At 40.7% G+C, this 16,873-nt stretch overlaps 1 protein-coding gene across 4 annotated transcripts in view; it reads right to left on the bottom strand.

Annotated features, from left to right (window-relative positions):
- The window catches only part of fgf12a (fibroblast growth factor 12a), a 37,070-nt gene that overhangs the window by 7,462 nt on the left and 12,735 nt on the right, over window positions 1-16,873 (bottom strand). For 3 of the 4 annotated variants that reach the window (XM_058065666.2, XM_058065664.2, XM_058065665.2), the window contains one exon: window positions 8,549-8,652. In XM_058065666.2, coding sequence (XP_057921649.1) covers window positions 8,549-8,652 — 104 coding nt within the window. Of the gene's footprint in view, window positions 1-8,548; window positions 8,653-8,791; window positions 9,085-16,873 lie in introns of those variants that run through there. The other variant, XM_078791620.1, reaches the window with a different exon arrangement.

The raw sequence follows: 16,873 nt of genomic DNA, 5'->3' as shown, positions 1-16,873 counted from the left end.
ATAAGTATGACAGCAGGCCTATAAGAGACCCAGTGCAAGCCGAGTAAAGGACTTTGGGAAGGTGAGGTCGCATGGTCGAGACTGTATGGTCAGCAGCAGGGAGGACGGGTACGAGAAGTTATCTGCGTTGGCGGACATTCTGTCAAACTGCAGACGTCTCTATCTCTGTCGGGGCTCAGAGGGTCATGTCCTGCCTGTCTGGCGGCAGAAGTGAATGTGTGTGTGTGTGTGTGTGTTTGAGGGTAAAGGCAGACAATGACATTACACACCAGCAGGCATCGTCCCATCATCATCTGTTCTACCCAAATCAGGTCAAGCACATTCGTTACAGGTATCCAAGCACTCTACTGTTCCATAAAGTCACAGCATCATCCGCTTACAAAACACACAGCTACAAGGACGTCACCCCGTGAGCAGGCTTGGAGAATGTGGAGAAAGGAGCTCTTCGGAATGATAAAGCGACTTTGAAGTCTGTCAGAGCACCTTGTTTGCAGATGACTGGGTGGGAAAAATGAGGTGAGAAGCGTGGGTCGCGGTCTTATGATTAATGAAATCTACTTAATGGACACTAGTGAAGCGCGGTGGTACACAATGAAAAGGAATAAACACCCGACAGGAGTGCGGCCCACTCTCTCACATACACACACACACACACACACACACACTAAAATGCATGCCAAATGGTTCCACAAACATTTTGTCTGGTACATAATGAAGCATATAGTTCTTAGACACTGTACAAGTCATAACAGCTTATTTACATTTGTTTGCTAACTGAGTGCCATTTAAAACATCGATGGTAAGTTAAAGAGAAACCTCAAACAAATATCTAATAAGTTATTGTTTCAACTGCAAAGTGTACCAGCTTTCTGTTAGGGAATTGGCATTTATATGTGCAAATACATCCGATAACATATACTAAGTATATAATATGTGAAACACTTCCACCGAAGATCCACAGCTTGAGAAAAAAATTCTTAACCTTTTTAGAGGTTAAGAATGTGTTTTGTGGTGGCTGGTGCGGGAGGCGGGGAAGATGGGGCTAGAAATAGTTGGATTCACTTCCACTCACGTCCTCTTGAGAGGGGTTGAACTTTATTCCACTCTGGCGTTGCCAGCAGTGAGAGGCGACAGGAAAGGATAGCAATTTTTGTTTCCCCTCCCCGGTTCATGGCCTGTATGCTGGAGTTTAACCCGGAGATGGTAGTCTCCAGACTGTTGGAGCTTATGTGTCAAACAGCAGTTTTGAGTACCCGGCATTTTTGGATTCCTAGAGGTACTAGAGAGTGCACCCGCGGGGTATTCCCTTTTTTGGCTGGGATGTTTCCCTGGATCTGAACCTGAACAGACAAAGTGTGTCTACATGTGCACTTGTCACCAAGACAAGCAGAGTCGACTTTTGGACACTCGGGTGAAGAGAGGGGGAGACCTGCCAACCAATCACCACCCGGTGGTGAGTAAGCTGCAATGGTGGGGGAGCATGTCGGTCAGGCCCAAATGCATTGTGAGGGTCTGTTGGGAACATCTGGCTGAGCTCCTCGTCAGAAGGAATTTCAACTCCCACCTCTGTGAGATAGCTTTGACCATGTCCTGAGGGTGGCAGCAGACATTGAGTCAAAGTGGCCATGTTCCGTGCCTCCATTGTTCAGAAAACCGGGCTTTGATGTGTTACCATGTCGGTTGTTAGCATTGAGCAGCACCCGTACAGTCGCCCTGTTGTTGCCGTTGTCGGTCGACATTAGTTATATCAATGGTCCCCAAACAAGACCAAGGAGACAAGAGTGGAGAACAAGTGGAATAAAGCATTTACTCTCCACTGAACAACAAGCATCAGCCATTTCACGTCTCAGCTGTAGTGTAAACTGCTATTCCGAAACAATAATGTAACATTATGTTGTGACTTTTGTTGGGTCACTTGATTGCAGTTAGCTTTTATTTTTTTGTTAACTAAGAAATGATCTACTGTATCATGGCTTGAGTCGCAGGATTAGCCACATTAGACTACCAGACCATGGCTCACCTATTTGTCTGCCTATTAGCAGACCGAAGGTCGTGGGATCACACACCTCAGCTTGGTAAAGTCTATTCATGGGTGCTGAAGAGGAGGGTCAGTTGCATAGTTGAATCTTGGATTCAGGAGTAGAAGTTGTGGAACGACTGTCACGCCCTGTGTGGGTTCCCTTGTGACAGTTTGTCAGTTTATTACCTTCTTGCGCTTTGGTTTCCATTCTCTTATTTTGTATTTGACTTCCTGTTTTGCCATGTCTGCCTTGGTTGTCCTTATCACCCACACCTGTACCTAATTTGTCCTGTGTATTTAGTTCAAGTGTGTGCTTCTCCCCGCGTGGGATCATTATCGTTTGTCCGTCTACTCCCTGAGTTGCTTTTTTCTGCCGCTGCAATTTTCGCAACAAATAAATATTATTTACCTGCATTTGGTCCTGCTCTCTGCATCCTGGGGTCGAGCTCATCTCTGAAGAGATGCTAACCTTTCCTCTGTAATGTGGCTCGGCTTTTGCTTATGGATAAGGTGGGAAGCACTGTCATCGAGGAGAAAAGCCACTGCTCCTCTGCATTGAGATGAGCCAGATGAGGAGGCTCGGGCATCTGGTCAGGATGCCCCGAACACCTCCCCAAGGAGGCATGTCCGATCGGACGTCAACCGTTTGTTTGAAATAGAAAGTGAAATAAAAATATATCCTTCGGATCTACATTGAGTTCATTTGCATGTCACATCAGCAGGCCTGCAAAGTGACTACTGCACACGTGTACAATAAGACGACAATTGCGACTACTACAATGCTGAAATGATACATTGTACAGCTGAAGAAGAATTTGAATTGGACTATTTCCCAAAAAGCCTTGTAATTGGCTGGTGACCAGTCCAAAGTGTAGCCTGCCTTTTCACCGTGGTCTTTTATATACGTAATCTTCTTCCATCCTGGGATTTAATAACCTTCTTCTTGAGATCAGTTGTGATGATTTCCTGAGCATTCCACACCTTCATATCTGTATTAATTATGTAGGTGATTTCTGGGTGATTTGAGTGAGGGTTGCCTGTGAAGGGCAAGTGGTGATGTGTTGGCAGATGAAGGGAATGTCAATGAAACGTAAAAATGGATATGAAACTGGGTTGCTAGCAAAACTGGGTTGAATGCATTCCGCATCCTAAGCAGTGTTTGCTGACATGCGTTCTTTGGCTCCTGACTTGTAAAAGGATTTGGGAAGGACATTTAAATTTTGGTTTATGCTATAATTGTACCCAAAAGAAGACCTAACAAAGAATCCGGGGAATGCCATGGAACTCACAGAGAACTCATTCATATTCCAGCAAAGATTCGGGTCATGGATGGTCTAGACTGATGTATTCTTTTAAACTCTTTTTCCTCCTCCTTCCATCTTTTCGCCACCTCCCTGTTTATATTTTTTTCAGTCTCACTCTCCAAAGAGCCAGAATGTGCCTGGGTGTCGACCTTGCTGAAGTCCTTCCAGAGAAGACGGTGATGATAAATGACTGAAATCAAACCACAAACACATACTAATGTCCCAGTGGTCAAGGAGAAAAACACTGAATTTTCCCTGGGAATTCTTCAATCTACAATATTTAGGCCTTTTTAGTTCTAAGTGTAATATGTGATAGAAACCGTTTTTAATTCGCAGAAAATATAATGATTGCTCATGCCATTAACAAATCAAGAAAAATATGCTGTTAAAGACATCGCCGATAAAAATATCATCTTGAGCTTTTCCCCTGGCACTTTATAGACAGAACAATTAAGTAATATATTCAACTAGGCTGACTGATGGAGGGGCATGATAATCAAAACCTAAATAAGACATGAAGACGTCACCCTGGTTATTAGTGAGTTGGGTGTCGAGACAACAAAACGTACAAGATTGAGACAAGACGATATTTTAACATTAATTTTGAGAAAAGTACTATGAACTGGACAAACAGAATTTTTTTTATTTAACCGAATCACAAGCACAATGAATAAGCCACTGTTATGATAATCTACTGCATTGTATTTTTTTTTTTTTGCAACAAGCCATGTTCCACAAATGGCCCCTGTGCCACACTTTGGGCACAAATGTGTGTTTTGCCAGGAAGACTGGTGCAGCAAAGCAATGGAGGATTGTGTCAAAACTCTACTTTCTTGATTCTGTTGGTTGCATTGTGGAGGTTGGTTTTTTTTTGCATTTTTCAGAATAAGTTCAGAATCATTTGCTTGTTACCAAATAAGTGCATGACGGGATGTTCCAATCGATCTGCCACCGATCAATATCATGTAACATTGCGAAATTGTCAATACAGCTTCTGTATGAGGCGTGTTTGGAAACGGAAATGGTAATTGCCGGCGCTTAGCCAAAAGCAATGAGCTCAATAGAACCGTTCTGTGATTAAGGGTGCGGATAAGTCCGAACTTCTATGTAGGTTGATTTGACAATTATTGTAAAATTTTATCAAATTTAGAATTACTAGATTCTGCTTGGGCATCAACAAGTCGCAAGTCCAATGGAAAACCACTAAAGCCACACGTCAAACGCTGACGCTGTGAACACCAAGGTAGGGTGGATTGCAAGGTGTACCTAAAGCACTTAGTGTGCACTTCATATAATGCTAATTCCATATTGTGTTTATTAGCATTAGCGATACAGCTTTTCTTCAAGCTTGTCCTGTTGTCCTGTTTTACCTAATGCAGCCCTACTGGGGAATTAACATTTTATAACATTTTCTAGAACCCTTTCGACATTTTTCAGCCACTCTGCTTCCCTCTGGATCATTAGTGAAGGCTTTACTGCAGACAGACAGCTGGATAGATTACCAGACGGACACACAGAGAGATAGATAGATAAAGTACTGATTACTGCTGCGTGCGGCAAACTAGGTCATTTTGAGAAGACGTTATGAATAATGGAAGGGTTCTCTTCATTGTAGCAGCTCAGCACCCACACACACTAACATGGCTAAAACACTCCACACAAGCATCTCTGCATTATACCTGCCCACCCACTACCTCATCAGCAAAAGCATCAACAGTGCTTGATCCAATCAACACCGACCACTTTAACTGATGAACACCAGCAGCAACTAAAATGGCTTCCTAAATCTCATGTTGCTGCACCGCTGCAACTCGTCTTCACTAAAAAGGCGGAGGGAAAAGAAAGGAGCAGCGAGGGAAGCGTGACCGAAATAGGAGGATATCCCTTAGTAATGACCTCCCAGGAGACAGAACTGTGCATCTTTGTGATTTTAGGGGAGAGGCAAAACATAAGACAATAAAACGAGCTCACAGCCTGGTGTGAGATGAGGAGCTTGTCAGACAGATAACAACATGAGGCAAACAATACTAAAGTTAAATGTACTCGGTGTAAAAAGTGAAGGTTATTTTATGGATGCCATTGCACCAAGCGTGGTGCCATAAATGTGTGAACAGACGTTTCTCTTGAAACGCATACCAAGTTCTCACCCAACCCGTACCACCTAATCAGATGCAGGAATATACACTTTGCATCACATGCTGTATGCTAATTTGGCCCATCTATGAGCACTCTGTGGTACTCTGAGGCTCCAAGGCCCAATTCCTTCATTCTGCCTACTGATGCATACTGATTTCCCATGATTCCAATCCTAGCAACTGGACCTGCTCCATTTGGGAGCAGAGTGCATTTATGCTGTGTTCTTAATTCAAATGCCCTTTCTGCAGTCACGAAAACGACAAACATTCCCGTTGCATGTGGCGGGAAAGGTCAAAATTGCATTTTCAGCCACATAAAACTGATAATTAAAAGGATGGATGGAGTGTCACGGCTGTCCATTTGACCCAAGGGCACTGCATGGCTTGTAATTCTTAATAATCCTTACACCATCGGACGCAAATGGTGCTTTCATGAAAGGGTCAGGGGTCAGAGAGCATCCTCAATTTGGAATCATTTCAATAAATCATGCAACGGCAGCTGGTGCACTATTTAACATTAATTAGTCTGGTAGGAGGAGTGTTTATAATAAGATGAGTCTTAAGTTATGAATGAAATCACTCTAGCTCTATGAGTCATGTGTGTATACTTAAAGTCTGTGAACCCGTCGTCTGGATCTGTGAGGGCTCATGAGTTGGCTCAGGTTGAGAATCACACATCTTTCAAGCAGAATGTTCACCATCTGGATCGGCCTCTAAATAAAACTGCTCCCTTATCAATACATGCAATAAAAAAAAACAATGTCTGTCCTTCACATTTTATTAGGATTTTTAAAAAGGTTTGACCAGATGGTCAGTTTGAAAATTCAATTTATGGTGACTGTTTAACTGTATGGCACCTTGCTTCCCTTTTTTGTGGAATTTTCCAACTGGAAGTTATATAACCATGCCAACTTAGGGCTATCCTCCTGGTTCTACTGTATATATATCTTCGCCACTTTTTCACTTCCTCTGCATGCCAAATATTCCGACGTAGTACATAAACCTAACTGTAAAAGGCAGCAAAATTAAATTTGACATCCGTGACTCTACCCGCCCCCACTATGCGAACCGCTACCCACACTCGCCTGTGGGCGCTTCTCACATCCTCACACCACATAAGAAATCCATCAGCATGATATTTACACCCCCGCTGAGCTATGAGATTCATTTCTGGAAACCAATGAAAGAATTATAATCTTCTGATTTGGTACATTTAATTAACCTTAAATTAATTTGTGACAAATAATAAAGCAAAATATTACTGTAAAAGAATGTGTTTATATTATGAATGTATTATTTATGAGGAATTAGCATCAATATTACTAATAATAACATTATATAATCTATATTAAGACTAAATACCGATGATAGTAAATATAGTCAATACTAAAATAATCAATGATAATATGACAAACATTTTATCATTCAATTGTTCTCATTTTTAACATCGCTGAACTCCATCCATCCATCATCTATACCTCTTATACTCAGGGCCATATACAAAGGCCAAAGACACCCTGGACTCGCCAACTCAACCAAACTAATTATTTGTAACTAATTTGGGATTGGTGAGCCATTACTTGCTGATAAATGCTATTTCTGTGCTGCAATTGTTGTGGCCCCCCCACTGTGACCTGTGCATCCTAAGCATTTTATATTGATGTTATATACTATAATATATATTGGGGCAAACTTGAGTCCCACAACAGATAGCCAGAGGTTCTTTAACTAGGAAAGAAAGACTGAGCACACAGTTCACTTGTCGCTCAGAGACAGGGGAGGGGGTGTCCCTATAGTGTAGAACACTTACTATAATCCCGGTTCGAACCCAAAATGACAGCACAACATGTAACAGGGCAGTAAACAAACACTGGGCAACGACTACTACTATGGGGAATAACAAACAACATGAAACTTCTTATAAAAGTATTCTGGGAAGCCAGAAGCACTCCTGGTGATGTTGTGTAAGAAGTGCTTCCTGGTCTCTAACAGCAAAGAACAGGCCAGAGAATCCTATGTTCTGATGAACCATTCATGTTCATTTTCTAGCGCTTATCCTCACGAGGGTCGCGAAGGTGCTGGAGCCTATCCCAGCTGTCTTCGGACGAAAGGCGGGGTACACTGGTCGCCAGCCAATCACAGGGCACATATAGACAAACAACCATTCACACTCACATTCATACCTATGGACAATTTGGAGTCGCCAATTAACCTAGCATGTTTTTGGAAACCGGAGTACCCGGAGAAAACCCACGCATGCACAGGAAGAACATGCAAACTCCACACAGAGATGGCCAAGGGTGGAATTGAACCTGGGTCTCCTAGCTGAGAGGTCTGCATGCTAACCACTCGACCACCGTGCAGCCCCCATTCATGTACTAAACTGCTATTAATGAAGAATGACAACATTGGATCAGCTGCACTTTTTTGGAATGCGTGATGCGGCTCAACCTCACCTAGGTTGAGTTTGAGATCCCTGCTCTCTGAGGTATATTTGCACAGTACAGTAGAACCTTGGTTAGCGTCATTCACTTGTTCCAGGAGAACTCTAACTGAAACAGATGCGAACCAATGTTTTTTTCCCAAAAGAAATCATGTAAATTCAATGAATCCATTCCAAATAGCCAAAAACGTTATTTTTATAGTTTTAAAATTATAGTTTTCATACGGCAAACTATTCAAAAGGCATATAAATACATATAAATGGATGATGCAAGATGAGATCTTAACATTTTGTCACGACAACATCATATGTCCATATTTTCCCATTTTTTTCCAGGTTGAAATCCTCCCTTTGTTTGTAGCTACAGTCAGTGAGTGAGTCAGAAAGACAAGAGCCAGCCATTCAAAGCAATATGTCCTGAACTTGATGTCAAATTAAATGTAAAACATGCTCAGTGCTGCTTGATCAACAAAGAGGGAGGATAAGTGGTGCAAAACAACACAATAACAGTACATCACAAGGGCTCTTCAGCATTGGCTAATGCTGGATATTCATCAAAGAGGACGGAACAAAACGTGCGCTGAATGAATAAATACCGCTAATGCATACACAAATACTGTACGTTTTCTTAGAGTTTGGGTCTTACCGAGCTATAGAGCATGCCCTCGCCGTTCATGCCAATGTAGAAGCCACTCTTCACTCCCTGGATGGCCACCACTCTCAAACCCACAGGAATAAGATTAAACAGGGCTGCAGGAAGAGTTGGGTGAAGCGGAAGTGGCGGATGGTGGACACACATACAAAGAGACAAAAGGAAAAGAAGAGGACTATTTAGTTTTCACTTAACTCTTCTAGACATGAAAGTGTCTCTCTCATCTCTTCTCCGTACTGCCTTGTTGGCGCTCTGACAGCAGCAAAGTGAACGGAACAAGATGTGGACAATGGGAAGCCCAGCAGCCTGCCAGAGGAGCATTAAAGTAAAACTTTGGCATGACGGGCTTGAGGCTTACTCATTTTCTTGTCAAACTAGATGAGGAGATTGGAAGGAGCTTCTGTAATGTTCGAAGATTAAAAACAAGTCTCAATTATTTATCCCACAACATGAACTATCCTTACATCTTAAGTAACTTAATTAAAGCAACAGTATGTAACAACTATATTCTAAAATAACATTTCTGTCTATTGTATCCATTACATTGACACATTAAACACACACCAAAGTGCCAATTAACACTTCAATTTAATTAACCACAAACATGCCTACAGACACTATAGGTACATTGCTGCCTATGGCTGTAGGCAACCTCCTGAGGTACATTACATTACATTATGGTAATGGTAATGGTTTTATTTCATTTGAACATGCATCAGATTACAATTGAATGCATCCCATAATCAGTTCACAGTTCCACATGTCCAAAAGGAGTAGGAAGAAGCAAAACTTATTAAATCCTACCCCTCCATCTGGTACTTTTACAATCAGTAACTGTTACATTTGTTCACTTCCTGCTTTCCATAATACAGTTTAAGGTTTTTAAGGTTTTTTTTGTTTTTTTTTAATAATGCACCTCGTACCGAAGTACAAGGTGATATGAGCATCCAATGCCATAATGGGTACCATAGTAAGTGTCAATATAGTGATATATATAGCACATCATGACTGGTTCAAGACTCTTCATCCTTGTATTTAGCAAACATCAACTGCTTGTATTGTTTCTTGAATTGGCTCATCGTTGTGTATTGTTTGATTTCCTTACTCAATCCATTCCATAGTTTGATTCCACATACTGAAATGCTATGGCTAGCATAACGTAGTCCTAGCATAGAAGTGTTTCAAATGTACTTCTTCACTGAGATCATATTTCTCCTCTCTTGTAGAGAAGTATTGGATGACATTTTTAGCTATTTGGTTATTTTTAGCCTTGTGCGTTATTTTAGCTGTTTGAAGATGAACTATATCAGCAAGTTGAAGTATTTGTGATTTTAGAAATAAGGAGTTAGTATGTTCTCTGTAGGCGGCATTATGAATTATCCTTACTGACCTTTTTTGCAGTACATTTAGCGAGTGAAGATTGCTTTTATAGTTATTAGCCCATATTTCCACACAATAAGTAAGATATGGTAGAACCAGAGAGCAATAAAAAGTGTGGAGTGATTTCTGATTAAGAACAAATTTTGCTTTGTTCAATACTGAAATATTTCTGGCCACCTTATGTTGTATATTTGTAATATGAGGCTTTCAGCTCATATTTTCATCTATTGTGATCCCCAGAAATTTATTTTCATTCACCCTTTCAAAGTCCACACCATCTGTTTGTATTTGCTGGTGCGTGTCCTTTCTGCTGTTACCAAACAGCATGATTTTAGTTTTACTTTACAAGTTGAACAATTTTTATTAAATCCACAAAATGGCAGCATTTGAAGTATCAATAACTTTTGGAAATATCGGTGCTGATACTCAGCTGCTGGTGTGAAACTCATACAGGTTACACTCTTGTTTACAAACACCTCAGATGTATCACTGCTGGTTTTGCTCCTTACGGCTCTAACAACATTGGTTCTGTTGCTGTTGTGTTGTGCAGTAGACTTGTTAGTAAATACAAGGGCATTTAGGAGACCTCAAAGAAAGCTACTGTATGTTTTCCTTGCCATACACTCCAAAAGCCTTGCTCCAATTACCGTCTGCTTCTTTGCCTCCTCTTTAGAGCTTAGGTATACTGTAGGTAGATAACACCTCAGCTATAATTACTGCAAAATTAGTTTTACTTTGATAGAACGTCTCGATCAGGGGTGTCCAAACTTTCCACCAAAGGCCACAAACTGAAAAATGAAAGGAGCAAGAACTATACTTTGATACTTTGTAAACCAACCAACCAATGTTATATATAGTTTTTAAAAAAGCTGCATCTCACCTTTGTGATATCGGTGAAAAACGCTTATTATTAATATGAACCTCTTTCTTTGCTCCTGTTTCCCCATTTTTGCTGTTTTTGATTTTTCCAGATATTTCAACTTTCTTTAAATGATCTTCATAAGTTTTCTTATGAGATTTCATATTATTTTCCTTTTTTTCCTTTGTCATGGTATTACAACTTGTAAATAATGGTGTATTTCTTCTTTAATATTTCATTTATGCTACTAAAATGACATTATTTTTCCTCAACATAGCCTATTCTTGTAAAACCGCAACTTTCTTTGTTAGAATATTACTTTTTTCACTTAATATTTTGATTTTATTCTCATAAAATTACAGCTATTTTTTCCCCTTCTTACGTAGTACTAAGTACTAAGTATGATTAAATCAGAAATGCAAATTGGCTACAGTTTCCAAGATACAGTATTGGTTCAAAATAGGAAATGTATGCAAAATAAAGCAAAAACGATAGTTTATCAGAACATACAGTGTGTCTACAAGCAACCACTTCCATCTGAAAGCCTGTCTGCACATTCGTGCTAAGGTGGCATGAAATGACATTTATATTGTTACATTATGACCACCTACATCAAAACAAGATTAGTGTATAAAGTGCAATTCTAAAAAGGCAAAGGCAAATCCTTCAGTGTAAAACGTGTCAGACAAAAGAATACCCCCTCCCATACATCAGCATGCACTAATACAACAAAAAAGGCTGTGCTAGGGCATCCAGCTATTCTGCTTTATCACAATAACATTGGCGAGCTTTCATCAGATTTGACTGACTCTGCAACATAAGCGAGGCGCCTCAGAGCCTTTATCGCCTTTCGTTATCACTGAATGCTGATTGGAGCCAGACTGCTGCAAAAAGAATGTACTCATGTCTATACATCTAAAACTGTTGTAAGCCGGGCATAATGATGTGTTGTTAAATTGTCATAAATCACGGCGAGATGCCCAACGATGACAACACATTTTAATATTCTAAAGAAAGTTGAAGCAGCTCAAGAAGATGACCTAAACTCTCCTTGAGCATGTTGATGACCGCAATATTACATTTGTGTTTATTGCAAATTCTCATCATTCAGGTCATTGGTTATCTGGAAATGTCACATTGGCAGCAATGTGCTGCTTTTCCATTCATTAAAGTGGCTATGATTCACCGCTATCTCTGTGTCTTTCCTTCCATTGAATGAGAGGACAGGACAGTGACTTTCATGGACTTTGGTTCCGGATGGTGCATGGAGGGACATTCTCTGTGCACTGCAGATTCCCTGTATTGTTGGAGATGATGGTTCCGCAAAGTGGTGATGGGGACTATCAGATCAGGGGCCAGAGGGGACGAGAGGATACGTGCCAACACAAGATTGTGCTCTGAGGAGATTCGATTTCGCTCAATAAATATCGACTGCTGCTCTAGACTGTCGATGACTGCCCCCGGGCCACTGACGCAGCTGATTCACACGGGCAACTGTTGCAGTAATGCATACCCTTGAGGCGTAGACATTACAAAGGCATAATGGGAGTCAACTTCCACCCTAAATTCTAGACTCCGGGGCCTCTGAATGGTTTATATCTTTTGGTGTCCCTTGGTTACCCTCTGTCTGTACTCAATAAAAATTCTATTCCCCGTCCAACACTGCCGCACTGTTGTCACTCTGATGGCTGGCTCAGCCTCTCTTGCACTTGTGCTGAGTGTCCCACACAATTCCCCCTTATTTTACGCCTATATCCAAATACTGTTGCTGTACGTCTGTACCTTAAGAAAATACAATAAAGTGATTGAAATGTGAGGGGTGTACTCACATGTGGAATGCTGTGTGGAGAGTCACACAGTTTTAGGCCGAACTTGGCTTCATTCAACTTTACAAGGACATTTACATAGATAAGCAAGGAATGAATTTTACAGCATTGGAAACATGATTTTTATTATTTATTTTAAATAAAACACCATTACCACATTTCTTGTAGAAATTTTGTACCCTCAATTTTTTTACTATGGAATTTAAAATCTTAAGATAGAAGAAACATAAGTCCCTATGGTGTAGACATTCTCTACGCACGTCACGTAACATCTACATCAAATATGAATATTGTTTTCATGCATGGGTTGAAATGAGCACCCGAGTCTTTGAGTTGAAAGCCATGTTTCATTCTATCAATCACCTGCGAGCATCAGACACGGATGGAGTGTAAAGGTGTCAGAACCAATAATATCTTTCAGTGTGTGCCGACAATTACTAAAATCAATCAAATGAGTAACGAACATGCAAACATGGCTGTTAATGAATAGAATAAGGACTTCAATGTTGGGATTTACAGCGGTGTGAAAAGGTGTTTGCCCCCTTCCCCGAGTTTTTTGCACTTTTTATTATTAAGAGAGAAAAAAATCCAAACCTACATGGCCCTGTGTGGAAAAGTGATTGTCCCCTAAACCTAATAACTAGTGGGGCCACCCTCACTATGATAAATGAGTCTCTTACAGCACTGTGGAGGAAATTTGGGCCCACTAATCTTTGCAGAATTGTTGTAATTCAGTCGCATTGGAGGCTTTTCCAGCATGAACCACCCTTTTAAGGTAATGCCACAGAATCTCAATAGGATTCAGGTCAGGACTTTGACTAGGCCACTCAGACGTGGACTTGCTGGTGTGTTTTGGATCATTGTTCTGCTGCAGAACCCGAGTTGGTTTCAGTTTGAGGTCACAAAAAGATGGCCGGACACAATCCTTCAGGATTTTTTGGTAGACAGGATTGTTAATTTATCACAGTAAGTTTTCCACGTCCTGTAACAGCAAAACAGACACAGATCATCATACTACCACCACCATATTTTACTGTTGGTACGATGTTCTAAGCCAGATGTATTGAGGCACACACCTTCCAAAAAGTTCAACTCAGACCACAGAGTATTTTTCCAAAGGTCTTGGGGATCGTCAAAATGTTTTCTGGCAAATTTGAGACAAGTCTAATGTTCTTTTGGTTTTCATCTTGGAACTCTACCATGCAGGCTATTTTTTGCCCAGTGTCTTTCGTACGGTGGAGCCATGAACACAAGGGAGGCCTGCAGTTCTTTGGATGTTGTTGTGGGGTCTTTTGTGACCTTTCGGATGACTCATCGTTGTTCATTTGGGGTAATTTTGGTTAGCCGGCCACTACTGGGAAGATTCAACACTGTTCCATGTTTTTGTCATTTGTGGATAATGGCTCCCACTGTGGTTAGCTGGAGTCCCAAAGCTTTAGAAACACTTTTATAAACTTTTCCAGATTGATAGATCTCAATCACTTTTTCACACAGGGGCATATAGGTTTGGATGTTTTTTTCCCTAAATAATTTAAATTTGTTTGATGATCTGAAACATTCAAGTGTGACAAAAATGCAAATGGTTTTCACACCACTGGTGTACCGGCTATTATGTATTTACAGGGTATTCAAGCTCTTGGCCACTTTAAAATGATGCCTTGCAGTCAAGGTTGTTGCTCTCTGTCTTATTGTCAGCAGCGAAATAGAGCCAACAATAAAAAAGTGCCATTGCAATATGCACCGGGTTTAGGTTGCAACTTGTATGCGGGTCCAGTCATGCCCATCAGTGCCATCAATTTTGCTGAACCTGAAAACCTCCCCCTGAAAATAAAGGACTGTTTCTATGAGGCGTTGGTGAGGATGTTTTAGGTCATAGAAGACCATGGTTCAAGGCTAGAAGGGTAATCTATTATTCAAATAATCCAGCCTCACAATCAATACATAGGTGTTGGATGTGAATACCTAAGTCTTTCTGTACTCATTTGATCTTCCGCCTGCATTCCCCTTCTGTCTACCATCCAGCTTACGGCATCACATGTGGAGAATTATTTATTGGGTACAAACGGAGAAGGTGGTATTTTTAGTTTCATGCGGCTGAATTATTCACCGCAGCCCTTCATCCCTGGGCTGACATCTCTGCTGAACAAGAGGATTACCTAAAGGCGGGAAAGCCCTCAACATAGTAAAAAAACCTTCACAATACAACCTGTGCCACAAAACAGCAAAGTGTTTGAAGTGCACAGAAGTATCGTGTCTTTAGGAATGTTTTTTTCATTTAACTCTTTCCCCTTTTTGCACTAATCCTTCTTCTTCTCAACACCCTGCCTTGACACTAATGTATAAATGGTTCTCACAGAAGGTTTATTCTCATAAAACATAGAGCGAATGACACAGAGAGCTTGTTCTTTCCACCAGAAGGCTGTTGGGGTCCAGAAGCTTTGGCAAGATGTTTTCAGACAAGAAAAATCATGATTAGTTTCCTGTTTGGCGTCTCTCCAGACTGGGAGGCCATCCCATATGTTTTCCCTTGATCCTTCCCTTCCTAGAAAACTATCACGAAAAACCTGAGTTATCTAAAGTAGTGGAATCTTGAAGGTCAAACCCATTTTTTAATAATAATAATAATAATAATAAGTTTTCATATAAAAAAGCTAATGAGATTGAAGTAATCCAAACTGGAATACAACATCGATCATTATAAAACCTTTAAAAACTGGAATGGCAAGTGTTAAGTAACTGTCATCCATCCATCCATTTTCTATACCGCTTATCCTCACTAGAGTGGTGGGGGTGCTGGAGCCTATCCCAGCTGTCATCGGGCGGGATAAACCCTGGACTGGTGGCCAGCCAATCACAGGGCACATATAGACAAACAACCATTCACACTCACATTCATACCTATGGACAATTTGGAGTGGCCAATTAACCTAGCATGTTTTTGGAATGTGGGAGGAAACCCACGCATGCACGGGGAGAACATGCAAACTCCACACAGAGATGCCCTGGAGAATCCAACCTAGCTGTTTCCTAGCTGTGCGACCTGTGCGCTAACCACTCGACCACCGTGCAGCCCAAAGGCATGATGATAATAATACTTATTATCATCGTCATAATAGTAACAATGAAACAGGGTACTGTTGTGGCCGTACTGCAGCTAAAAGTAAACCCTGAATCCCCAACGTCACTTCCTGTCCACACGTCCAGAAGAGATTTATTGAAATGCATACAATCACTAGTTTTAGTTATTTCTTACATGGCTTATTTTCCCTGAATATATCTACTTACTGCGTAATACGAGTGTAAATGTAACTATAGGGGTGCTATGACTATAGGGGGGGCTCTAATTTTTGTTTGTTTCTTTCGATTGCCACAGCAGATCTTTTGATCTGCATACTTTTGGCTTAAGCACTTTATATTCAGGATGCCCTTCCTGACGAATACCAATGATGCTTACTAGTGGAGATTCGAACCCTTGGTGTGAGGTCCAGAATGTTAATAATATTACAAACCGTATGCAGACGGTCCTTCGGTTGGGGGAAAAAGATAAACTTCGTAATATTACCGTATACAATCTCCATATTGCTGGAATATTACCAAAAGAACAAAGATTTAAAGAACAGCAAAAACAGGAGAAAAAGAGCATAGACCCAAGTTCATACTAATAATGTGCTTTTTCAACTAAATCACTAAGCTGAAATGCAGTTTTGTCTTGAAATACTGTATATATACACCTTCTTATCACATACGTATGTTTCATTACAAAATACCAGAGTGGCCCTTGCATCCGTTCATTTTGCAGTGCGTGGATGAAAAATCGGTGGGAAAATATTTGGACACCCCTGCTTTAGACACGGAGTTAAGCCTCACAAGATGTGCTTGCTAACCTGCCATGCTGTAACTTTATAATAATACACAGTATCACACAATGGTGAATACGCTTTACATTTAGGAAAGTATTTTATTACATTTTCCCATGGGGCAAAAACTGACAAAATGACACTTTGATACAATCTTTAGTAGTCAATTTGGACATTTTCACTGAGGCGTGTAGTTCAGAAGCCGTGTGTTGAGTTATTTTGAAGGGGTAGTAAATTTTCACTGTTATACAAGATGTACACTGACTACTTTACATCAAAGCATTGTTCCTTCAGTGTTGTCCCATGAAAAGACATATTGTAATATTTGTTGATATGTGAAGAGTGTGCTCACTCATTCGAGGTACTGGACAAAAAAAAAAAAAGACTATTATATTAT

This window comes from Doryrhamphus excisus, linkage group LG6, assembly GCF_037039965.1.
Source record: "Doryrhamphus excisus strain RoL-2023G ecotype Guam linkage group LG6, RoL_Dexc_Guam_v1.1, whole genome shotgun sequence".
In the NCBI taxonomy this organism is placed as follows: domain Eukaryota; kingdom Metazoa; phylum Chordata; class Actinopteri; order Syngnathiformes; family Syngnathidae; genus Doryrhamphus; species Doryrhamphus excisus.
Note: the sequence above shows the minus strand (reverse complement) of the source record. Positions and strands in the feature narration are given on the sequence as shown.